Source organism: Salvia splendens, chromosome 5 (genome assembly GCF_004379255.2).
Source record: "Salvia splendens isolate huo1 chromosome 5, SspV2, whole genome shotgun sequence".
NCBI lineage: Eukaryota > Viridiplantae > Streptophyta > Magnoliopsida > Lamiales > Lamiaceae > Salvia > Salvia splendens.
This window is the reverse complement of record NC_056036.1, coordinates 15739980-15767817: the sequence shown is the minus strand read 5'-3', so window position 1 is coordinate 15767817 and position 27838 is coordinate 15739980. Positions and strand designations below refer to the sequence as shown.

The 27838-nt window shown below is 37.2% G+C and overlaps 1 protein-coding gene and 1 non-coding gene across 2 annotated transcripts; both read left to right on the top strand.

Annotated features, from left to right (window-relative positions):
• Positions 1-5969: 5969 nt before the first annotated feature.
• Positions 5970-10538, top strand: LOC121803889 (protein RGF1 INDUCIBLE TRANSCRIPTION FACTOR 1-like). Its single transcript, XM_042203467.1, has 4 exons — positions 5970-5999; positions 9138-9383; positions 9476-9616; positions 10194-10538. Exons 1-4 carry the CDS (start codon positions 5970-5972, stop codon positions 10536-10538), a joined length of 762 nt encoding a protein of 253 aa, XP_042059401.1.
• Positions 10539-18928: 8390 nt separating this feature from the next.
• Positions 18929-19002, top strand: TRNAN-GUU. The gene has a single exon. It is a non-coding gene; the product is annotated as a tRNA-Asn (tRNA).
• The last annotated feature ends 8836 nt before the right edge of the window (positions 19003-27838 follow it).

Genomic DNA, 27838 nt, shown 5'->3' with positions numbered 1-27838 from the left:
CAAACTCCACATGCCGCCGCTTCTTATTAGCCGAATCCCTCATCCTCTGCTGGGCGCTTTCCAGATTACTGCGCAGCTCACGAAGGAGCGTCCCCCGTAGGCGAATGAGATCAGCCACCTTAGGAGGGGTGGACGCCGATGGGGGCGCCGCCACCAGCAGTGGAGGCTCGCGGCCGTATAGCGCCTTGAAGGGCGACGTGCCTAGCGCTGAGTGGTGGAAACAATTAAGGGAGAGTTCGGCCCACGGCAATAGATTACACCATTTAGAAGGACGATCTGCCGCAAATGCCCGTAGATATTGCTCCAATCCTCTGTTACGCACCTCCGTTTGCCCGTCTGATTGCGGATGGTAGGCCGTGGAAAAATGCAATTTGGTTCCGCTAAGACGGAGCATCTCTTCCCAAGTGGCATTCAAGAACACCGAATCTCTATCCGACACCAACGTCTTCGGAAAGCCATGATGCCTGACCACCGTGTTAATAAACAAGTGTGCCACCCTTAAGGCGTCGAATTTGGTGGGTAACGGGGCAAAATGCGCATATTTGGAGAGGCGGTCCACCACCACCATGATCGTGGTGTATCCCCTAGATGGAGGAAGACCCGTAATGAAGTCCATGGATACGTCTTCCCACGCCTGTGAGGGAACCGGCAGTGGCTGCAGCAATCCCGCCGGTTTCTGCGTGGAATACTTGGTTGATTGACACACGACACAAGCCTCGACAAATAGTTTCACATCCTTGCGCATATTTGGCCAATAAAAACCCGCCGATAGCAGCCGGAACGTTCTGTCGTGGCCCGGATGGCCCGCAATAGGAGAGCTGTGATGTTCAATCAAGAGAGGTCGTTTGAGCTTGGAATTTACGCTAAGAAGGATACGTCGTTTGAAATAAACAAGGCCATCAGTGAACGAGAGGTGTGATGGAGCCGTCCCGGCTATGATTTGGGCGACTAACCCTTGTAAATCGGGTAACTGTGCGGTCTCTCGGCGTAGTAATTCCAATAGTCGAGGTACTGGGTGTGCACTGGCTGCTAGAAATGTCGCCTTGTCCGACTCTGCCAGGTGCCCCACGTCAGTTTCACTCCCTTCGACGCCCATAATGCGGTCGTCGTTCCGTCGCGACAAGGCATATGCTGCCTTATTCAAGCTGCCCTTTTTGTATTCGATATTGAACCTATAACCCATCAACTTCTGGACATAGAGTTGTTGATCCGGGGTTTGGACTATTTGCTGTAGGAGATCCTTCAAACTCTTTTGATCGCTTCGAATAACAAACTCCCGCCCAAGGAGGTATTGACGCCATTTCTGTACGGCCTCCACTATGGCATAAAGTTCCTTGTGGTAAGTTGATGCCACGCGGCGCCGAGGCCCCAACTTCTTACTGAAATACGCTATCGGGTGCTTATCCCGGATTAACACGGCCCCGATGCCCACATCTGACGCGTCTGTCTCGAGACAAAAACTTTTGTCAAAATCTGGTAGGCTAAGTACAGGGGCCGAGGTCATCGCGTCCTTGAGATTGACGAACGCCGCGTCTGCTGCCGGGGACCACACGAAAGCCTCTTTTTTGAGTAAATCTGTGAGGGGCGCGGCTATCAAGGCGTAATTCGCAATGAAACGACGATAGTAGCCTGTTAGACCCAAAAACCCACGCAACTGCTTTACCGATTTAGGAAGCGGCCACGATGTCATTGCTGAAATCTTTGCTGGATCAGCTTTTAGGTACCCGTCCGTCACCAAATGGCCCAAATACTCCACGGTGGTACCACAAAAAGAACATTTGGACAGTTTGACAAAGAATCGATGCGTCTGTAGTAGTGTCATCACGTCAGTCAAATGGGCACAGTGATCCTCCACCGTAGGGCTGTAAACCAGTATGTCGTCGAAGAAAACGATAACACATTTCCTCAATAGGGGCTCGAAAATTCGGTTCATAGCAGCCTGGAAGGTTGACGCGGCATTCGTGAGACCAAACGGCATAACCAAAAACTCGAAATGCCCGTCGTGGGTTCTGAACGCAGTCTTAAAGACATCCGCGTCATGCATGCGGATCTGATGGTAGCCCGAGCGTAAGTCCAATTTGGTGAAGTATTTCGCTCTGCCAAGCTCATCAAACAGTTCGTCCGCGGTCGGTATGGGAAAATGATCCGGTACCGTTGCCAGGTTAAGGGCCCGATAATCGATACAGAATCTGAAAGTCCCGTCTTTCTTCCGGATAAGGAGGACCGGCGAAGAGAACGGGTTGTGGCTTCGTTGGATTATCCCTTGCTCGAGCATTTCCCGCACCTGTCGCTCGATCTCGTTTTTCTGAAAGTATGGATAGCGGTACGGCCGCACATTGACCGGTTTAGAGCCCGGAAACAGGTGGATACGGTGGTCAAAATCACGCCGCGGTGGCATGCCTGCCGGTACTGCAAACACCTGCCGGAACTGGTCCAATACGAGCCGGACATCCGATGGAATATCTGGCGGAAATGCCTCATCCGTCAACGATCCTGCCCCCAAAGCCGCCTCGTCCACCCTCACAATCTCGTAAAATTCGTGGGATGATGAATGGGTCGTCAGCATAGTCAAGGACTGCAGAGAGATGAGGCGTGGGGAGGGCTGAACGCCATGCAAAGTCACGCGAACCCCATTCTGACTAAACTCCAGGGTCTTCCCCACAAAGTCGGCCTAGATTTTTCCCAAGGACTCGAGCCAATCCATTCCTAGCACAATATCGGGGCCATGGATCTCCATAATGTGTAAATCGATGAGGAAGTCCACCCCTTGAATAGAAAGCGTGGTATTGCGGGCGATATGCGAGCACACCAGCGAAGCGCCGTTGCCCACATAAACGCGAAACGGTCGTATAGGAGTCAGTGATAATTGTAATTGTTCCGCCACTCTCGGGTGCAAAAAATCATGTGTGCTGCCTGTGTCTATAAGAATGCTCACCGTCGTATCCGCGATTGTGCCCACAACGTTAAAAGGGCGAGCCTTAGAGCTTCCGACCAAGGCATGAAGATGCGATAGATCGGCTGTGATAGGCGTTTCACAATCTTCACTGCAGTCAGAGTCGTCCCCCTTGCTGTCGCCGTCATCGTCTCCCACATAAGATAGCATTTTTTGTTTGCACACATGGCCCGGCACCCATTTCTCCGGGCAGTGGTAACATAGCCCTTTCCGTGAACGCTCCGACTTTTCGGCGTTCGAAACCTGAATCGGCCTGAAGCTTGGGCGCGGCAGCTCTCGTGTCGACGTATCAGCCTGGCCGGCTGGGGTGGTTAGACTTACGGTTGGAGCCCTATCGCGGCCGCTCCACCTGCTACGAATCTGTGGAGGGTGTCGGGCCTCATGCGACGCAGCCAATCGTAAGGCCAAAGCCATCGCCTCTGCCAGAGAGTTTGGCTGTTGTAACTCTACTTTCTCTTGAATCGGGTCCTTAAGACCGGTAATAAAAATAGGGATCAACGCCTCATCAGATAAGCCTTGTACCCGATTAAGGTGGCGTTCAAATGCCTCCTGATATTCCGCAACCGACCCGGTCTGTACCAATTTGGACAATGGTCCAATGCTATTGCGGAAACTCTGCGGGTCAAACCTGTGTCGGACATCCTCCAAGAACTCTCCCCACGTCACCACAGGGTTGTTATCTCGGTAATTAAAGATCCACTCCGCCGCCGGTGGCCGAAAAAGCATCACCACATAATGCAAGCGTTCGTGATCTGGCATCTGGACGTGGTCGAAATAATACTCCACCCTTGAAATCCAATTCGTGGCGTCGGATCCGTCGAAACGGGGGGCCTTCATGGAAAGGTCTTTGGGCCTATCCGCCCTGGTGCCAGTGACATTTGGGCGGTGTAAAGGGGCGTCCCATGATGTCGGGTGACGGTAACCCTGGAAGCCGCGTTCGAACTCCGGTGGGATACGCTCAGCCGGTCTATCCCAACTTGTGCGAGGCCGCGGGGCATTGAAGTGCGATAAGGGTTCGCACTATATTCAGGGCGTGCGAGCCCACGCCGGTGAAAATCGCGACCCACACCTCTATGCCGACGGAAAGCCCCACCACGGACACGCGTGTCGTGGTTGAAACCCGAGGGCCCGTCGTCGTCGGCTGGCCAGGTATCTCCCTGAGAACGATACCCATCGACGTCCCCCTCATCCGAAAAATAGGGTTGGTCTGGTGCGGAAGGGCGATTGGTCTCCAGCTTCTCGAACCGCTTATCCCCCGCATCCAATCGAAATTCAATTTGATCAAATCGCGCCATAAGTTTGTCTAGCGCCGAGACGGGCAAGTCCAGCGTGCCTGACCCGTTGTGCTGCGCGCTGCTTGTCTCTGGTTCGTCGCGGCGTACCCGCTGCGATCCATCGCTGATGCGGACCCCCGTCGTGACGCGACGGGGCTGGGCCGGACCCAATTCTTGGGTGTTGCCTCCGGTAAGGAAGCCGCTGGGTAACGTTTGATCGGTCATAATTGAGAACTCAATGAAGCACCAGTTGTTAAGGATTCGGATCCCTAACGTGAAATCCACACACAAAATCAAGAAACGGTTGACGTCGGAGTCGAGCACCCAACGCTTGGGTCGGCAACGTAGACGTCAGAAGGGTCGACTGAGCGCGAGAGGATTCTCGTCGGCAGTCTGAAGGGATTGTTTCTTGTTTGTAAAGCTATTGAGCCAATGTATAATATTTCATAGATGATCCAAAGTTTACATTGTGGCTCTATTTATACTAAAACCCTAGGGTTGGTTCGACCTATCCTAATACGATCGGGAAAGAACCAACTAAGAAAACCCGAACGGGGCTTATAATTCGCCCGACTCTAATATAATTAAAATACCAAAAATAAACCCCAAAATAAGTTAAAAAAAAGATAAAGCAATAAAATAGTAACTAGCGAATGAGTCGGCGGCTCAATTCGCGAACTTCGCCGGCACCTTGATGCGATCCCGTGGTCGTAGGGTCCTCGTCACGGTTGCTTCCTTCTTCTTGTCTTGACGTGATCGAGATGCTTCCCTGCCGACTCGCGCTCCCCCCGCCTCCGGGGCCGTCATCTCCTCTGCCTCGGGAGTGATCACCTCCTCTGCCTCGGGAGTGATCACCTCCTCTGCTTCGGGGGTCGCCTCCTCTGCCACAAGGGTATTCGTATCAGAGATGTTTATGGAGAATTTGCAATAAAAAGAGAATGTTTATGGAAAATTTGCGCATTAGCAAAATTGAATTCAAGCTAATTTTGTTCGTCTCCTCCTTTTTTGCTATCATTTTCTTCATATGTGATACGACGTTAAGAATGGGTAGGAAGAGAAATGATGCAGGAAAAAGTTTTAAGTATTACAAAAAGAGAGATAGAGTGTAGTGGAATTTTGGATCTCAAAAGTAAATAGCGGTAAGGGAGAAGAGGGAATTTTGTAAAACGAAAAAAAAAGGTTGCAGACCTGGAAGGAGGCGCTCACCGTTCCTCTCCAATTGTCTCTCAGCATATCAATTCTCACTAAGAATATCTTCAACAAAGAAACGTAAATGAAATGAAAGAAGTATATCTTCTATTTACCTTCTTAAAAAGTGAAATATACCCTATCAAAAAACAACACATTTCAAAGGAAAAAGGTACTCCATCCGTTTCCTCATAGTTGAGTCATTTTTCTATTTCGAGAAGTTCCCTCATAGTTGAGCCATTTCCATATATAGTAACCTTTTTATATTTCTTACTTTACTCTCTCTTACTTTACTCTCTCTTACTTTATTCTCTCTACTTTATTCACTTTTTACTTTATTCTTTCAACCTTTTCTATTTCTTACTTTTTATCTATTTATTTAACACACTCAACATTCCTTTCTTAAACTCCGTGCCGAAAAGTTTCGCCTCAACTATGAGGGAACGGAGGGAGTATATAAAAAGGTATTTGATTTTTTAAAAATAAAATAATAGTACAAAATGCATTAAAAACGTAAAGTGTAATATCTTCTCAAATACATTCCCACTTGGAGAATGGTTTTTCATGAAAAGAAGGCAAATATGGTAGTTATAAGATATTACCTCTCCATTAATTGAGAGGTAAAAATACTTCTTCAAAATGGGAAAAGGTATAATACCTTCTCAAATACCTCTCCCATTGAAGAATGATTTTTCATGAAAAAAAGGTATATAAGGTAGTTATATAACTTTACCTCTCCATTTACCTCTCCCCTTGGAGATGCTCTAAAGAGTATACCATTATAACATTATATCTTTTAGAAGTTATTAATGCATATTAAAAAAAAACTCGTGTTAATTGAATATATATTAAATCTATTAGAATGTAACAATAGTTATTATCATTATTAGTATTATAAAATATGATATATATAGATCTGAAACTATTAATTAATTTAGGTCAACTGATCTATCTTTTTAGGGTTCATAGATAATATGAAAAAAAGTGAAGAAAAATCTGAAATGTAATTAATTATATTTTCAGTTCATGTGCTTTAAGTGCAAATTTCATTGTTCAATAACTTAATCTTAAGATCATTAATCAACTAACAGTCATAGACGCGTATTACATTGAATGGGGCCTTCAACATATTTGAAAAATGGGCCATAAACATAATTAGAATTCCAATAAGAAAATTATATGAATCTACTTATGGCCACTCAACATCTCAAATATTGGTACACAAAATGCTTCCCAAGTTATAATTCTTGAAATGACTAAATTTAAACTTCTAGAACTCCATTTGTACATAAGTTCCCTAATTTTTTGTATTTATAATCCTAAATCGCATGATTAAATAGTATGTAGGAAAATGGGGGCACCATCATGTGGGATGAGGATAAATATGAATACATATACACACACAGACACATACATATGGGTTATATATTTATATATGAATAGAATATATAGTTTGGTAGTGAGGACATTGTTGATAGTCTGATCCCTTCAGTTTGTTCTCCACCTCCCTTACATTTTACCTCTCACTCATTTACCCTCTTTCTTTTTAATATATTTGTAATTTGTTCCATGTTTGCTCCTATTTTGAGTGCTACTCGATCGTTCAAATTACTAGTTAATTCGAATAAAAAAATGACATTGAAAAGAAATTTGCAGATAGTAGTAGTAATTCGTGTGTTTGCAAAAGTGTGGAAAGTCACCAATCAATAACAAGTGGCAAATACATCATAATCCTTACAGGGCGTGTTGGATAATTAGCCAACTAGAATTGATACACAAAAATAATTGAAGATGAAAAAAGGGGTAGGATTAGGAATATTTGGCAAGTCCAAGGCAAAATCTCACGTTTGTGAGAGTCAGAGTCAGAGCCATAGGATTCTTTGCACGTGAGCTTCATTACTCACTGCTACAATATTTAGCAAAATTTCTCTTATTTCTTCAATTTTTGATGGCCAAATAAAGAAAATCACCGAAATGTAATATATGGCTTAACTTGAAAACCATCCAAAGAAATAACTAAATAATAAGCCTGTAAAATTAAAGAATTATTTATTTATTGGCCATGATTAAAGATTAGAGGCACCTCCAATAACAATGAATCCTCAAAATTAGGATAAAATAGTTAAATTTATTAGCTCATTAATGTGACCAATTAGTGCGCTTGATGAGTTGTGTTTTTTGTTTGCCAAATCCTGTTAAACATAATAATCTCCACTAATTTAGCTAAAAATAAAAATAATTAGTGGAGTGATTTTGGATTTGTTGTCATGTTGAATATCACAGGAACCCAGTTTAAGCATCGTGTCATGTTGAATAAAAATAATTAGTACATGTCGTGTCTTGCTTCACTATAGATTTAATCATGAATTTTGGCTTTTCCTATATCACCCTTATGAATTTTCCATTGTAGTATACTATATTCATTAAATTGATGTATATTTTGGCTTTTCTACATTCCATCTGTTCATCATAATTAAGGTGTTTTTTTTCTGGAGATTATAAAAAATATGTTTAATATACTATTAATTATTACTATATATATGAAAATGGTTTAACTATGATGAAACTTTAAAATAGAAAACTCATTTAATTATAATATAACAGAGGGTTTATATTATCATTTCAAATCTCAACACATTAATTCCATCTACTTTAGTAATTATATATCAGTGTTGCAAAATTATCAGTATATCGATATCTTTTTTTTTAACTAAGAGCATTCGCTTAAATGACATTTTCATTATATTTATACTAAATATCTGTCGAATTTCTATCATAAATTTAGTTGCAAACCTCTGCACAAATAATCCGATAAATATTTTATTATATCAATTTATTGTAGCATTTCTTCTCAATATGATTTCCAGTCAAAGTGTCAAACAACTTTGAATGACCAATATTAAATATAGATAAACTTAATTAGAAAATAATGCGGCAATTAAACTTGGGACGGCCAAGAACAGAGATCAGTCAAAATATGAGGCAAATATATATTACAAGGACAAGATGGGGCCTAGCTATATGTTTATCGAGGGATTAGAATCCATAAAGAATGATAAAAATGGAAGAACAAAGTTAAAATAGAATTATAATGGCACCTATTTCTAGAATGACTCATTTAGTTTAGGGTTAGAGCACTTAACACTAGGAGAGAAGAAATTAACACGGGAACAGTGCCCACCTTCTCCTCATATATGTTACTCTTTTTCAGTTTTTATTCTAGAAAAATATGAAATTTAGCTGTAGGTAATTTATTTATAGCGTGATCAGTTATAACTATATATAGTTTATGATCCAATATTTGGAGTTTTTTAAAAATCTAGAAAGTTTTGATTTTAGTCAATAACCGAGAATCCACACTGCAATGCATAACTTGCTAGATTTTTAGGTGGGATATATATAGTATATAATAAATGAGTAAAGTTAGATACTATTATAAAATGAATTAGTACAAATGTACAATTAAAAAGCTGATTTAATATTCATCTCATTCATTGTAACTTTCTAAAAAAAGTTGGAAAATTCAAATAATTTCTATAAATAACTGCAGCAAGCATACCGTTAAGCCGTCTCTTCCTCGAGCTTTTATTATTCAAACAAACTATAGCTTGTTCTCTCGATCATCATGGTACTTTCTAACCCTTACTAATAGTAATTCTATGCAATTTTGACAATTGATCATATCATATTAGTATAGTATAATTCATTTGTTGTGAAATTAGGGAGGAGAGAAACCTGCATGGTTGGAGGCCCTCTATCTGCAGAAATTCTTCGAGCCTTGCTCAATTCACGACGCAGCAAAGAAGAATGAGAAGAATATATGCTGCTTGGATTGCTGCAACAGCATCTGCCCCCACTGCGTCCTCTCCCATCGCTCCCATCGCCTTCTGCAGATTCGCAGATACGTCTACCATGAGGTCGTCCGCTTGGAGGATCTTGAGAAGCTCATGGACTGCTCCAACATCCAGGTTTTTATTTATTATCTTTTTATCAGAATTTTGAGTTGCTAATTAATTAATTGATGATGATTAACGGTTTTGTGTGGTGAATTAAAATTCAGGCGTATACTATCAATGCTGCAAAGGTGTTGTTTATAAAGAAGAGACCTCAAAATAGGCAGTTCAAAGGCTCTGCAAACTACTGTACATCTTGTGATAGGAGCCTCCAAGAGCCTTTCATCCATTGCTCTCTCGGTTGCAAGGTACGCGCTTTTCCATTTCTCATTTTTCATAATTTAATTACTCAATATCACTACTTAATTTGAGTCCCTATTGTAGTAATTATTTCAGTGTTGGAGTACTGAATTTTGAGTTCAGTTTTCATGATTAGCACAGGTCAATAGAATTTGTTAGAAGTTGCAAATATGATCTGAATTTTGAGTTCATCAGTTTCAACAATTAGCATAGTTCATTAGATTATGATGATGGATGTCAACTACAACTGATTATCTGAATTTTGAATCCAGCTTCCACAATTAGCATTGTTCAGCAGAGATTGATGGAAATTAATTGGAATCAATTATCTGAATTTTGAAATGATATAGTACTATTAGCACTAGGCAGTATAATTATATAATACAAAAATCACAATTGTCATAGTTTTAGAGGCATGAATTAAGGTGCTTTTGAGGCTAGGGGTTTGACCGCTGTAATTATGAGTTGAATCACACGATTACCGTACGTGTTCAGAATTATAAAATCATGATAACAGGTGGCCATTAAATTTCTAATATTTTTATTATAATAATAATAATAACAATAGTTTGGCATGATAATTAGGTCGAATTTGTGCTGAAGCACTACTATGATTTATCCCAATTGTTGAGAGTGTGCAAGACTCTCCAACTTGGTCCGGACTTCTTCATCCCTCAAGACATCGGCGACGACGAGACGACGAACGAGACACCACATTCGACCGTGGAGGACAGTAGCGACGAGCCCCTGAGCTCGTCTTCGGGCTCATCAGGGTCCCACAGCATGAGCTTCTCGTATACTAGGTTCGTGAGGAAGAAGAGGAGTGGGCTTTATGTGTGTAGGAGATTGGGTAATAAGATGAGGGGAGAGGACATGGCCACTAGCATGAGTAGAAGGAAAAGAGTTCCTCATAGGTCACCTTTGTGTTAGGACAATAAAACAATCAAATAATAAATAGTTAATGATTATTAAATTACTCATTTTTTGGGGGGAATTCATCAAGATTATAAAGAAGCATATGAGTTTCTTGAGACATTTTGGGTTAAATATTAATTAAAACACTTTGTCGGGTTGGTTTGTCTTAATGGCATCACGTGGTTCCCCATTTCCCAAGTTAGGGTTTTGAACATTTTTGCAAAAATCAATTCTCGAAATATAATTGTTGTATGGTGATTGTATTGAATCGCTTTGGGTGTTTCTATGCAAGGTTGTTGTCTCAAGACTCGAATCCCTCAAAAACCAATCAGACAAATTAATGAAACTAATAAAATAGGCTTTCGACATTATTATATTCTACCACTTGTTCTTATTTCGTGGACGTTTTTTACTGTTTATCATATATTTTTTTAATTATTTGGATGCAGTAATAATTTAGTTTTTCATTTTCGGTAAATATTTTGTGTGTAACGTCCACAAAATGAAAAATTATAGTAGCTAGGCTCATAGTAGTAACATTGTTTGAAAATGTACAACTGAAGCATTATTCCTGTCTTCTCTCAGTTGATAGCATTATACTCTCTCCGTTTCCTCATAGTTGAAATAAAAATTTTCGGCACAGAGTTTAAGAAATGAATGTTGAGTGTGTTAAATAAATAGATAAAAAAGTAAGAAAGAGAAAAAAATTAGAAAGAATGAAGTAAATTAAGTAGATAGAATAAAGTAAGAAAGAGAAAAAAATACTCCAGATGGAAATGACTCACCTATGAAGGAACTTCCCAAAATGAAAAAATGACTCAACTGTGAGAGAATGAAGGGAGTATAACATAATTCAAATAACTAATAGGTATTCATTTACACAATTATTAAATGAATTTTTCGGCTGCATATTTTATTTTCAGTATTTTTCATTTGAGCTAAAATTATAAAATTACATAAATCGAATGACAACCCTTTTTGTAATACACTTTCGAACATTGTAATTAATTGGGACTAACAATTTGCAATAGTATGGGCTCAGAAAGAAATTAAAGATCCATTCATAGGCCCTACTTTAAGCCCATATTGATTCCTTATGCTTAATTCCAGTTTAGGGTTTAGGCCCTAAAGCCTAAGTCCAGTTATAAATTTCTAAAACACTGGATTTTTACTCATAAGCCCAAGTTCGTGTCTAATCGGTTATTGGTTCCATATATATGAGTATTTAGCCTTTTATTACTACAGTATATGTTTGATAATTTGTGTAACCAAATATGATGAAATTATTCCCTCCATCCCTAAAAATTTATTACTACCATTTAACTTAATAGAGATTTTAATAAATATAATAGAAAATAGAAAGAAAAAGTTAGTGGAATATGAGTCTTACTTTTATATACGTCATTCATCCCTCTGTAGTAAAGGTGTTTTTTTCGACATGAGATTTAAAATTGTTAAAAGTGAGTTAAGTGAAGAGAGAATAAAGTAGGAAAAGAAAAAGGTAGAGAGATGAAGATGTAAAAAGCAATGACTCCGCTATAGTAGGACAACCGAAAAAAATACGAATCAGCTATAGAGAGACAGAGGGAGTATTAATTTTATAATAAAATACGACTCAACTCACTCTCACTCACATTTTATTATAAAACTAATATATAAAAGTATAACTCACATTCGACTAATATTTTTACTCGTTTTTACTAACAAAGTCAAACAACTTTTTAGAACATGCCCTAGTCAAATGTATGAGGCATCTAATGAGGACCGGAGGTAGTACAGTTTAGAGACATTGACACTTCAGAAAAATAAAGACAGTATTTAACTAGTTTTCTTGTTAAATGATACTCCATGTAGAACCTAATTGTAATGAAGAAGGCCTCGCGTCAATGTTTTCCCGAAATCAAGATCTTCACATGAATTGTGCATATATCATCCAAATTCCAATTTCCACAATAATAAATTGCATAGATCTATGAGCCTAATTAAGGAAAACAAAATAGGGTTCTGAAGTGTGCAACGAGGAATGAGGTGGAAGGAATTTAACACACGAAATTCATGGAGAGCACGTGCTCGACTAACCCTAGCTCATGCTCATCTAGTGCCTGCACGTCCCAAATTCTCTTACCTTTTTCCCTCTCCCTCTGCCCTACCATCAAAGATATTACAGATTCCCAATACCATACACCTTTGCCAAAAAGTGATTAAACTTGTTCACATTCACACCCTATGTTGGTTGACCAACTAAAGTCTCGTATCGTCCGAGAAATTAATTAAAATTCCCTCGAACGAGTGATGATTGTAATGATACGAACAGCTTAGTTCGATGCTGTGGGGCATAGGGTATTCGCATTGCTCATTTCGAACGAAGCCTAGGGATTGAATATAATCTAAAGTGGATTATACCGTGTTGATGTTGAGATCCGAGGGAGATTGCTATAAATATGGCCAAAGTTCTTTCGCAACTCTTCAAGACATTCGAGCCACATCTAACATAACTGGTGTAAAGTTCATTTTATGTCTACTGAGATGGTGACGGAGATCAGTCTCTTGAATCTTGAAAACCCTAATTTCGTATTTGGGGAATTTTGGGCTGCTGCAGTTTCTGATTTCTGCATATGTAGAGAAGGAGACGACGATGATGACGATGATGGAGATGACACCAAAAAAGTGGCTCCGGCAGCCTAATTATAAGGTGCCTAAGCTACATGTTTAGGGTTATGTAAAATGTAATGTGAGTGTTTTTCTTAAAAAAAAAGATATGCTCCATATTAAGAGTTTCTACTAGCATAGATGTAGTGTTATACATAGTCGCCAAGATCATATGTAAACGTTGATTTACCTCAATAAAAATGACTGGGCATATATATCTATATTTTTCGGAGTCATTGTTATTAATTTGCTTGATTAATTACATCCATTTCAGAGTTACACCGATGAAGTACGCATGCACACAATCAAGAAAATGATATTATATGAAGTTATTGTATACTCAATTTGTGACCGCCATTGTTAAAAAGTATTGATACGTGACCTTGCCAAGTTAAATTCATCGATCAATCAAATTATTCAGCCACTAATTTTTTTTTAAATATAATGTACGTAGTCGGTTTTAATCACATAATCGCCTAACATTTAGGCACTTAATTTTCAATAATATATATATATATATATATATATGTATAATGTTCAGTGTCCCTGTCACAATTCACGAGTTGCCTCCTATATTAATTCGACTAGGCAAGGCTGACAAATATCTGAAAAAATTAGAGCACTTTATTTTATGGCATTTGGGCATTGGAGCACTTTTTCGATCTGAGACATCCTTTTATTAAATAGGTGAAATCCTATTCGTTTTTAAATTCATTAGCAGTGAGTTTAGGTGTTTTTTTCCGTGGGTTTAATTACTTTTTCTTTGTATGTTTTGTTTTTCGATCATTTTTATATTACATGGGTTTTTTTTATTATCTTTGATTCCACTCTGTATGTGCTCGCCACTGAGCACTGTGAATTTGTGCAATTGAAGAGCTATCTGGAACTGTTGAGATCCGTATAAAATATCCACGAGTTCAAGCACTAGCATCGAAGTTATAATTCTTTGATTATGATTCTTCATAATATAATTATAATTTAGGATTATGGTTCTTGAAATTATAATTCTTGGAAATATAATTCCTCACAATAAAAGTACTAAAGAATAGGATTCATCTATTTGTAAATATATCAGTATTCTAACACTATAATTTCATTTATTTAAAATAATTTTTTAATAAGAGAGTTCTCTACTGCTGGAATAGCATTAAAACTACAAAAGCAATACAAACTAATGTTATTTTAAAATAAAATTTGTATTTGAATCAGACACATGAAGACTATACATTGACTCTTAAGTCATCAAGTAGAGATATAAATTAGAAAACATCACAAGCTTGATCTAATTTCAGGACATTCTCAAGCATCTTGTTGATTGTAAAAAATCCTTACATGGATTTATAGGCTTTTACAATCAATATATTGTAACTGTATCAATCCTAACTATGGTAGTGTATCAATCGAGAATCACTCCTCTTGATTTGGTCTTCCTTCATTATAGTATTCAGGATTCAATTTTGGCAAACGGTATTTTCCTCAATTTTCTCCTTGATAAAATGATTGAAGATTCAACCCTACTATCAATTTCTTCCGCCTTAATATTTCAGTTAGGCAACTTTTGATCCTCACATAATTTTGCTTCGGCACTAGACAGTGCAGTGCCACCACCTTTTGTTTCTTGCTAATCAAAGTCACAAAGTTTCCTCCTACGAAGGTGAACTATCATGTGGTAGATATTCTATCATTCAGATTTTTGGCCCGATTAGCAATAGTGTACACATGTATATCCAACTGGCCCAATTATTAATTATTATATATGCATAATCTACTACGAGACGCACGCAACATTTTGCATGTATGATAGCCTAATCGATCAATCGAAGACATAAATGAATTAGGTAAATAAAATTCACAGATCACATATTGAAAAATTTGACAAAGCAAGTATTAATTCGTGATGGAAAATAACATATATGATATGTACATAACTATATATGTTAAATTACAAAATGTAGACAAGCCTCCCAACAACAAGATCAATAGAATATTTAATATTTAATAATCAAATGGGCTAGGTTGTTTTCTTGGACGCCCCCTTCTTGAACTTCTTGGCCGCCACCTTCGACTTCTCTTTGGCCACCTCCGCCGCGTATCTCAGCCGATCCGACAACTTTGGTGGCCGTCCCAGCCTCCGCGGTGCGGCTGCTTTGGCGGTGGCAAGTAGCCCACGGGTTGTCGTACATAGCGATTGGTTTTTCAGATCACCTTAAGGAAAAAGACCGGTCTTCCTTGAGAAGATAGGCCTTTTTTTGGGGAGGAGGCTTCTCGTTTTTTCCGTGATTTTCTATTGTTAGGTTTCAGATTTATGCTTTTTATATTGGAATCATGCCAATGGTTTAGGGTTTACTATAAGTGGTAGTTTTCGGTTTTAATTTGCGTTTTATACACACACAATATGATTTAATTCTTCATTTGTATATGAACTAAAACTTATGCGCATAAAACATGAATATTTTATAATTATTATGATTTATTACACAATTATTATTATCTCCCAAATTAGCATTGATGTAGATATTGTTAATGCAATATATGGCGATAAACAAAGGAACACTAAACAATGTTGATCGCGCAAAAATTCTGAGTTGAGGTGTTGAGTTCGTACAACAAATAATTACATATCATTAGGGGTGGGGAATTATACCGAAATACCGGAATACCGGACTTACCGTACCGAAAATACCGATTTTTTGGTATACCGTAGTTTTCGATACGGTAACAGTATTAGATTTCTTATACCGTGGTATACCGGTATACCGATCGATTATTACATATATAAACATATATATAAGGGTGATGTATTTATTTTCAACATGTAAAACACTTGTTATCTATTGGATCCTGTGATTTAACGGTTAGATTAATGTCACGTGTCATATAATAAAGTAGATTATTAGTCTAATAATGTAACTTAACTAATAATGTACTATTTTTAGTAAAATAATATATCATTTTAGTGTAATAATGTAGCATTTTAGTTTAATATGTAGCTTATCACAACCATCTATCTTGTGCTATTCCCTTATAGCATCGTTCCTCGTCTTCCTTTTCAACATTGACCCCTCTTGTGCTCTCATGCACTGGGCATCGGCTCTTCTCATGCGAAAAGTCGTGTCACTACGGATCACGCTTTCGTGCTTAACTTTATCTAGCATCGTATAAAATTGTTGCTCAGGAAAGCAATTACAGGATTTATAGTTCATCCTTCGTAGTCCCAATTTGAACTACATTTTTCGGAGAAACTCTTATTTCCTCTAGGTTCTTTCATTCCCTTGACTGGGAGAATTTTCTTGTCATACTTTGTCTCAGTTATCTCAAAAATTCCACTTCTTCAACTTTCAACTTGGTTGAATGTCTTGAAGTGATGATCGAGTCGATTACTTGGAATGATCTAGTGAACAAGTCTAGATCTTGACTGAAGAAAAGTTTGGATCTCAGAGCAGGAAAGAAATCGAGGCTCTGATACCACTCTGTCACGACCGCATTTTGCTAAGGATAGCGAAAGCGGGTAAACCCCGACTAATAAGAGGGATTAAAGAAGCAGGGAAATAAAAGGGGAAGAACTCGAGAATTTGCACAAGGTCAAGTCGATTGATATCATAGAATAGAAATCAAGCATGCCATTACACGGTCTTAGAAATAGAATAAACATCTCATCAATAAATCAGAGTTCGATGGTGAGATTATAAGATTTCTCACTTCACAAAAGAGCAGCGGAATAAGTCCTTACTAAACGACTTCGTGTATGAAGACACGAATCTTGGAAAGATCCACTTGATTATTTAATAACATCGACTCCGGTCATTACTCCATCCTCTTGACGTTCAACCTGCACATCTATTCTTCTTGAAATATTTGCCCTTGCACTTTATTTCCAAGCAAAAAACAAAGTATTCGTATCCTTCAAAAGTCGAGATCGTATTGGAAGTCTAACGATTACAAGAGAACGCGGCTTCTTAATAGGAATTAATTATACTAATAACTCCGATTTATCTTAAAAGAAAGGAACGAAATTCCGGGGTGTCACAGTCCTTGTTTGAGCATTAGGGATCGGTCCGGACCATCTCACATAGGTATGCCTATGTTACCTTGTAAACCTCATCATGCCAAGGACGATTGTTTAAACCATTAGGTTTTATAGGGACTCCATTTCTAGAATGAGTTGGTGTTGTACATTGGCTTGATATAAGCCCTTGGGTATGCCCAAGTTTGGATTGTATTTTGTTATTCCCCACCCCGGCTCGCTAGCTTGACTAGTTGGTTGTATTCCTCGGGCATACCTGAGTTATAATTGTACTTTTATTTATTTTATTTGATTTATTTAAACACCAAAAGGAAAGTCAAAGGGTTTGAACCATCATATTTCAGTTTTTTTTACATCAAGCCGAAGATCGGGTTGTTTTTCTTGAAAAAAAATATACTAAAAATTCGTGTATTTACAGGCAAAGAACCTTTAAGGAATTATTCCTTTTTGTTGTTACTCAGATTTTGCTTTATTACTTTGGATATTTTCAAGGATCGGGTTGATAGATGTATATATAGTTAAGATGAGGACGTGTTCATATAATTCGCGATATATTATAGTATACCAATAGTGATCTAGACATAGTCTTCGAATCCTCGGTGTTAATTTGTTGGAAGTAAAGCTGCATAAAAAATTGTACTCCCTCCGTCCCTTTGTAGTAGAGACATTTCTTTTCGGTATGGGATTTAAGAAAAATTGTTTTAAATGAGTTAAGTAAAAGGAGAATAAAGTAGAAAAGGAAAAGGTAGAAAGATGAAGAGAGAGTAAAGTACTTTTGCATAAAAAGGAAATGACTCAGCTACAGTGGGACAACCTAAAAAGGAATACGACTCAGCTACAAAGGGACGGATGGAGTATTACTTTAAAAATGAATATTTATTCAAACATAATACTCTGTATAACTTAATTATAAATTTATAATATAAAAGGTTTTAAGGGTCTTCTTGGTATGATGGAATGGAATAGGAACATAGAATGATATTTCTATTTTTATCCATTTCATTCATTTGCTTTGTAGTATATTTTTTTACTTAGGAAGCATCATTCCTTTGAAATCACTAGTTCATTCCCCATGTAAATATCCATTCCTTCCGTTTAACAAAGAATTGGTCATTTCATTCTATTCTCCTCTCTTCTTATTTTAGATTTTAACAAAATTATATTATAACATATTACATTATATTATAGTATATTTAAATATTATCTTAATTTTATAATTTTTAAATGTTACTATTTTAAAACTAAACTTTCAAAATTTTTAATAATTGAAAAAAATCTAAACACTACAAACACACAAATCCATGGGATTCCAATTACAGATCCAATTCAGACTTGATAACATCATATGTTCGTAATAATTAATTCTAGTAATAACAATTAATTGAAATTAAGATTAAATTATAAAATAATTAATTGTCCAGATTTTATTTCATTCCTATATTATTTGTAGTTACCAAGCATAGATATGAAATCAATCAAGTAATAACAATTCTAATACTCCGTATTCCTTGCACTTACCATGTACAAGAATAGAATGGAATTATCATTCCATTTCAATCTCCGTTCCATCATACCAACATAGGCTAAGATATTGGATATGTAGTTTGAGGTTCCATTTCAGAAAGTTATATACCTATAACACATTAATTTTCACACTTAAATTGTGTAGATTGAGATGTAGGAGTAAGAAACCCGACTTGTATTAGATTATAATCTATTAAATTAGCAACAAGCTGGAATAGCTCAGTTGGTTAGAGCGTGTGGCTGTTAACCACAAGGTCGGAGGTTCAAGCCCTCCTTCTAGCGACTTATATTAAATGCTTTTTCTTTGTTTTATTTATGGGCTCATTTTCTTGTTTTCAATTAATTCCCTAATTATTGGGCATGCGGGGTGGTAAATATTATTACAAATGATTATATAGGGTTGTGATCTTGAGATTTTTTAGGCTAATTAGAATTGAGATGAATTATCAGCCACTCATTTTTATTAAATGAGTGGTCCAGAATTTGCCACATGAAAAATATTTTTAAATTAATTAATTATGAAAGGGCATAATGGTAATTTCATGTACATTTTATTCAATAAATACTTTTTTTAATTTTAATTTTTTTTATTTTTTTTTTGTGAACTACATATACAATTCATGTCAACTACACACATATAATGTCAACTACATATACAATTCATGTCAACTACACACATATAATGTCAACTACATACTACACACATATAATGTCAACTATGTGTACAACCCATGTCAACTACATATACAATTCATGTCAACTACACATATATAATGTCAAATACATATACAATTCATGTCAACTATAAGTTGTTGACATTTGATGTGCAGACTATTGACGATAATACCCCCGAGTTGATATAATCTACTTGCAGTTGACATTTCGAAAATGTTGTGGATAAGTGGCTGAAAATGCATCTCAATTATCAATTAAGCTAAAAAATCTCAACCTAAAAGGACCGTAATTATATATATATATATATATATATATATAGGGAGATGATCAAAATAAGTATGTGTTTAAATCCAGAAATGCAGACCAAATCTTGGCCTTAGGATTAGATGATCTAATGGTCAATAATTAACCAAAAACACGGAAGGTCATAATTAAGCAATTTTAGGTCATATTATAATATTTGGGTTTAATGTCATGCTAAGATCGTTTTAGGTCATGCTTTGTTAGCATGACCTAAAAATTACCTAATTATGACCTAAAAGTGACCTAATTATGATATTGTTCTGCGTTTCTGTATTTAAATCTAGTTTTGCATAGATCAAAACCCTATATATATATATATATATGGAGATGATCAAAATAAGTATGTGTTTAAATCCAGAAATGCAGACCAAATCTTGGTCCTAGGATTAGATGATCTAATGGTCAATAATTAACCAAAAACACGGAAGGTCATAATTAAGCAATTTTAGGTCATATTATAATATTTGGGTTTAATGTCATGCTAAGATCGTTTTAGGTCATGCTTTGTTAGCATGACCTAAAAATTACCTAATTATGACCTAAAAGTGACCTAATTATGATATTGTTCTGTGTTTCTGTATTTAAATCTAGTTTTGCATAGATCACAACCCTATATATATATATATATATATATATATATATATATATATATATATATATATATATATGTATGGGGTTGCGTTAAAGATAGAACCATTCTTAAGTGTAGAACCTAGAACTCTACATATTTTATTCATTGGATGAGGAAAAAATGACGGTCAAGATTAAAAATCATACATATTAGACTATGTTTTCACGACATTCCGGACTCAACATGTGAAAAAACTCACATGTTGATGGAAGAATGAATGAAACGAAGAAGAGTCCATGCATGCTTTATTTTTTCACTTATCTGCATTCACCCATTAATAATAGTTTTGGTTGTAATGGGAAGTTGTTGTGCAAATCAACACCATTGGATTAAAAGATCTAACGACCTCAGTTTGGCATTTGTTCTACGTTTAAGAAGGGGTCTACGTTTATAGAGTTGTATTCAAACCCTTTTCCCCTTATTAATCCTTTCTTCTTCTTAATCTCCAGCGTTGATTTATGCTAATCTAATGGACTAAATATTTGATTCAAATTATCATATTCCATGTATTTTTAACGTGAGAAGGGTAAATTGGAGAATCTCTATTGGAGTTAGTTATGGAATGGTCCATGATTTCCTCCGTTGAGGATTTCTGCAGTTTTGCATCAAGATCTGTTTCAGATTTCTTTTAATCCTTGCTCCTTCAGTCCACATTTTATCATATTTTCCACCATTTTAAAATCACCGGTTAGAAGAATCCTTGCTTCTACGTGTTGTTTGTCATTTTCTCCAAATGCATTGCTCCTTCATCTCTTTAAATCTAGCTACTTCCTATATCCATATTAGACCCCACAAAATTTAATCACATCAATTTCATTTCAAGAGAATGGCTTTCCAGCAAAGTTTTGCTCCATTAGAGCATCGTCCCATGTTGCTCAAAGATCAGTAAATCAGTCGCATAACCCAAACTGTGTAGATCAGTAAATTCGTGTTTCAATTTACAATTTTACGCCCAAACTGTGTAGATCAGGAAATTCGTGTTTCATGTTGGTGTGCCTGTTTACTGTTTTATCCAAGCATGTTTGACGTTTTTTGATTATGTGGTGGCTAAGGTGCATTCATACCCCTAGGATGTTACTTCATCTGACATAGGGGATCATTCATACCACTGGATTCAGCCACGAGACTCTCGCGTCGAGGAAATCATCGTGGATCGTCTGATTTTCGTCGAGCGATAAAACGATGTCGTTTGATTTTTTGCCGGCGGAGAGGTTGGTGAAATCGGAGTCCTCGAGCGACGGGAGGGAGGTGAGGTAGAGCGAAACGCGGCGGTAGAAGAGGTTGTGCTAGTGAGTTGAATGGTTCAACTCGGGGACTTTGAAGTGCTGATGAATGTGAACTCGGTCGTCGATCCACATATTGTACACATAATGTACAAATTGTATAGTATAATGCGTAGTTTAGTTTCTGTAATGCATTATTTGTGATATGTAATGAACATTTATACTGATGCGTTTAATTTAAGTTGTGTCGTGTTTCGATGTTTGGCGCAGTTTTCTTGTTTTCCCTAAAGGTTTAACAAGCCTAGGGGTTATGGTGTAGTATGTTCTAAGTCTAAAAAACGTTGTCCAAATACACGAGCTGCAGTTATTCGTCTGTGGTTGCACATAATGTATATTTTGTATAGTATAATGCGTAGTTTATATTATGTAATGCATTATTTGTGATGTGTAATGCACATTTATCCTAACCCATTTAATTTAAGTTGTGCCGTGTGCCGTTGTTTGGCGAACGTTTCTTGTTTTCCCTAAGGGTTTGACAAGCCTAGGGGCTAGGGTGTAGTATGTTCTAAGTCTTAAAAACGTTGTCCAAATACACGAGCTGGAGTAATTCGTCTGGGTTGCAAATGCATAAAGCGTAGGTATATTTTAAAACAGATATACATAATGTACATATTATATAGTGTAATGCGTAGTTTTAGTTTCTGTAATGCATTACTTGTGATATGTAATGAACATTTATCCAGCACCGTTTCATTTAAGTTGTGTCTTGTTTCGATGTTTGGCGCACGTTCCTTGTTTTCCCTAAGGGTTTAACAAGCCCAGGGGCTAGGGTGTAGTATGTTTTAAGTCTAAAAAATGTTGTCCAAATACACGAGCTGCAGTAATTCATCTCGGATTGCACATGCATAGCGCGTAGGTATTTTTTAAACAGATATACATAATGTACATTTTAGTGTAGTATAATGCGTAGTTTAGTTTCTGTAATGCATTTTTTGTGATATGAAATGAACATTTATCCTGGCCCGTTTAATTTAAGGTGTGCCGTGTTTCAATGTTTGGCGCATGTTTCTTGTTTTCCCTAGGGGTTTAACAAGCCTAGGGGCTAGGGTTTAGTATGTACGACATCAACCACGCGATGCATTAAACAGGATAAATAATGCATTCAAATAGCCAAATAATGTACAAAATCACTCAAATAATGAACATACAAATATTGCATTCATTCTTAAGTAATGTACAACAGCAGTCAAATGATGCATAAAACAGGATAAATAATGCATAGAAATAGCTAAATAATGTACAAATATTGCATTCACTCTTAGACTCATGTACAAGTTCCGTGACGGCTATCTTCTGTCGTGGAGTTAAACTCTTTATACAATTCAGAAACTCTGTAGGAGTTCGCCAACAATACAGATGGTCGACGTTCCTACCCCTTGGTTTCCTATCCTCGGTATCTTCCGGAGCTGTACTAGTCCCGGCCTCTGATAATCACTCCCGGAATTTTTGGCAATTCATACTGGCAGTATATCATCGACCGCCTCGTCGATGTCCAATCTTAGCTGCTTTGATGTTGTACAACATATAGAATAATAACATACAATTAGTTACATAATGTACAGACTGAATAAAATAATGTCGACAGTTATACTGCATTCACATATACACCCTTGTACATAAGCATCAAAATAATGCATAAAAACTGATACATAATGCATTTTAATAATCAAATAATGTTCAGAATAAATCAACAAATGCACCATGAATATTGCAATCACTCATTGTCTCATGTCCAACAACAGTCACATAAAGCATAAACCATGATAAATAATGCACTAAAATAACTAAATAATGTACAGATCCGATCAAGTAATGAACATACAAATATTCCATTCACTCTTTGACTCATGTACAACAGCAGTCACATGATGCATAAAACAAGATAAATAATGCGTTCAAATAGCCAAATAATGAACCGACTCACTCAAGTAATGAACATGTAAATACTGCAGTCACTCTTAGACTCATGTACAACAGCAGTCAAATGATGCATAAAATAGGATAAAGAATGCATAGAAATAGCTACATAATGTACAGATTCGATCAAGTAATGAACATACAAATATTGCATTCACTCTTTGACCCATGTACAACACAAGTCACATAATGGCTAAATCATGCTAAATAATGCATAGAAATAGCTACATAATGTACAGATTCAATCAAGAAACGAACATACAACTACTGCATTCACTCATTGACTCATGTACAACAGCAGGCCTATAATGCCTAAAACATGATAATTAATGCATACAAATATGTAAATAATGTACAAATTCAGTTAAATAATGCGGCCATGAATTTTGCATTCGCCCAATACTTCATGTACAGAAGCAGCCAATTATTCCAGGAATTGGACATGCAAATGAAATTGAATGCTCACCTTCAGGCTGGGATGGTTGTGAAGTGGAAGGACGTCCTTTTTTCGTCGTGATAAATCTGGGAGACGAACCAAAAAATCAGAACCCTATCAGATTTCATCTACATAATCGGTAACTAAACAATTTTTAACCATAATCTAGAAGAAATCCCATTTTGAAAATATCCTCATTTATGGGCAAAAATGGGTGAATCGTCGTTTGTGTGGTGAGGTAGGGTCGAAAATCGGGGAGAAACGTTTGCTGAAACCCAGAAATTAAACCCAGAAATTAATCTTCGACAAGCCGTACCTCCTCGTCGACCGCAGAAAATGCTTGTACAAAATGGGAGGGTTGTTGAACCGGGAATCTGACGACCTTCGAAGGTCTGTTGAGATGGCCGGTACCTTGAATAGGCGGCTAGGGTTTTGAAATGGGATAGAGATTGGGGAGACGAAGCGGGTAGAGAGATTGAGAGTAGATACGTTTGGAGTGACAAATGTGTAGAGTAAATGGAAGGTCGTGGGTATACTCTGCTAAAATCTCGCACATGCTGTTTTTGGGAGGTATTGAGAATATACATTTACTAATTAACCCCTATGATGCACGAAATGCACCAAATAATGCACCGACGGAATCCTAACTATGCTTCTAATCCGGATCGTCCATCCATCTAATCTAACGCTCCAAATGAAGAAGGAACTTAAATCTAAGGGGAGAAAAGGAGATTAACACTACCCTATATATATATATATATATATATATATATATATATATATATATATATATATATATAGGGTTGTGTTAAAGATAGAACCATTCTTAAGTGTAGAACCTAGAACTCTACATATTTTATTCATTGGATGAGGAAAAAATGACGGGCAAGATTAAAAATCATACATATTAGACTATGTTTTCACGACATTCCGGACTCAACATGTGAAAAAACTCACATGTTGATGGAAGAATGAATGAAACGAAGAAGAGTCCATGCATGCTTTATTTTTTCACTTCTATGCATTCACCCATTAATAATAGTTTTGGTTGTAATGGGAAGTTGCTGTGCAAATCAACACCATTGGATTAAAAGATCTAACGACCTCCGTTTGGCATTTGTTCTACGTTTAAGAATGGTTCTACGTTTAAGAATGGTTCTATCTTGATCACAATCCATATATAGGGATGTATTCATATCCTTTTTACATCTTTTATTATATTGTCCTTCTTAATCTCGACCATTCAATTTCAAGATTTGATGGCCCAAAATAGACGCTACATGATTTTAATTTACTTGATTAAAAAATTCGAAAAGGCCAAAATTGGTATACATAAATGTGTTTGTTATGGTAAGTTCCTTGATTTTCTCTTCCAAAATCTCAGCGGTTATTCTCAATGATATCACGGTGCAATCTGTCTTCTCTCCCTCTTTCTTCTCTCGTTGACAGCAGCATTGGCTGACATCTCTACAGGAACACTAGTTGACAACAAAGACTCATACGCCGCTACCCTTTGCTGAACCCTAGCAGACCGACGTGAAACCCGCACCGCTGTGGTCGGTTGCATTGCTGGTGAAGAAGCCGCCTCGTTGACAGCGAAGACTCATACGCCGCTACGTCACATCAGGCTCAGGCTCATCGACCAGGTGCCCATTTTTCCGATCGGCGATTCGATCCTCTTCCATCTCTTTCTGACCCGCGCCGACCAGGCTCACATCATAATGTACATATTATATTATATGGTGGTTGTTTTAGGTTCTGTAATGCATGATTTTGTGATCTGTAATGTACATTTTTATTGACCAGTATAATTTAAATTTGGCCGTGTTTGATTGATCAGCGTACGTTTCTTGTTTTCCCCAAGGGGTTAACAATCATTGGGGCTAGGGTGTAGTATGTACTAAGTCTTCAAACCGTCGTCAAAGTAGACGGATTTCAGTCATTCATCTAGGGTCTAGAAATCATATCCGCTAGGTAGTATTTTTTAACTGATACACATAATGTACATATTATATTATATAATGGTTATTTTAGGTTCTGTAATGCACGATTTGTGATCTATAATGTACATTTTTACTGACCAGTTTAATTTAAGTTTGGCTGTGTTTGCTTGTTTGGCGCACGTTTCTTGTTTTCCCAAAGGGTTTAGCAATCCTTGGGGCTAGGGTATAGTATGTACTAATTCTTAAAACCGTAGTCTAAGTACACGAGCTTCAGTCATTCATCTAAGGTTTAGACATAATATTGGCTAGGTAGTAGTTTTTAACTGATACACATAATGTACATATTATATTATACAATGGTTGTTTTGGGTTCTGTAATGCAGGATTTGTGATCTGTAATGTACATTTTTACTGACCAGTTTAATTTAAGTTTGGCCGTGTTTGCTTGTTCGGCGCATGTTTCTGGTTTTCCCAAAGGGTTTAGCAATCCTTGGGGCTAGGGTGTAGTATGTACTAAGTAACAAAATCGTTACCAAAGTCAACGAGTTTCAGTCATTCAACGAGGGTGTAGATATCATCCCGGCTAGGGAGTAGTTTTAATTGATTTACATAGTGTACATATTATACTAAATAATGGTTGTTTTAGGTTCTGTAATGGTATAGACAAGAGTTGTAATGTATATGTTTGCTGAACCGGTTTTATTTTGGTTTTTATACAGTGGTGGTTGTACCTGATTGTTCTCCTGAGTTGAAGCCTGTCGTCGGTCAGAAATTCCAATCCCTAGATTTCGCTTTCGCTTTTTGTGCTGTGTATGCCCGAGCTGTTGGTTTTGATGAGGAAGGCGGACGATATTACAACATGGTATTATGTTGTATGCAATAGGGAACACAAGAAGAAGTCAAACGAGGATGACCAATTGAATGCACGATCTGGTTTCTCTATGAAGCGCAGACGGTTATCCAAGCGTTGTGGTTGTAATGACTGAAACATAATATGTTTGCATTACTAATTTGTTTTCGTTCATTATTGGTAATGAAGTTTTACATTATCGGATACTAGCACTTCACTTACTCTATATAGTTATTCCATTACAGTTCATTATTAAACACATTATGTACATTATATATTGCATTACGAAACAGATAATGTACATTGTTGGCCTTTAATTTGTACATTATTGTGCACATGCACTTGATAGAATGTACATTAATAATATACTACTGCTACGGACCATACTATCTTTATTCGCTTATTTATATCCATTACTTTCAGTCTATTGGACATTATTATTAAAATAAAGTTAACTCTATCTACATTATTTTATTCCTATTTTACATTACTATGGAGTAACGTTTCATTATTCTATAAAATAGAACAATTACATGTGCCGAGTTAATGTAATCATACACTAAGACCCAAACAGTTTTCAAGCAGTTTAGGAACTCGGACGGGGTTCGTCGACAATACAGATGGTCCACCTTTCTTCCCCTGGGTTTCTTCTGCTCACCCTGTTCTGGAGTTGTGCTTGGGTCGGCCTCGGCCAACCGTTCTCTAAATTTCTGGGCTAGTGCTACTGGAATAACGTCATCGACTATTTCATCGATTTCCAGTCGTAGCTGATTCTTTGCTATGGAATCATCAATATACAACAGCAGCACATTATTATTACAAACCACATAATGCATAATATTTGATATATAATGCATACTACTGGATAAAGAATGCACATATTCATTTAAATAATGCACAAATGATTATTATGCAAGCATAGTTGTGAGTTGTGATTTCTACCCTGTCAACTATGTACACATGCACTCTCATAATGCATACTACCTGGTAAATACTGTAAAGTACTGCCTACATAATGTACAAATTCAATCAAATAAGGCACATAGGTATATTGCATTCACCAGTCCACCCACATCACTC

What these genes read in the sequence shown, in the direction of transcription:
- LOC121803889 (XM_042203467.1), top strand. Translation starts at nt 5,970, where the DNA reads ATGGTTTTTCATGAAAAGAAGGCAAATATG. An exon ending in TGGACTGCTCCAACATCCAG is followed by an intron (nt 9,384 to 9,475) that starts GTTTTTATTTAT and finishes ATTAAAATTCAG; the next exon opens with GCGTATACTATCAATGCTGC. An exon ending in ATTGCTCTCTCGGTTGCAAG is followed by an intron (nt 9,617 to 10,193) that starts GTACGCGCTTTT and finishes CATGATAATTAG; the next exon opens with GTCGAATTTGTGCTGAAGCA.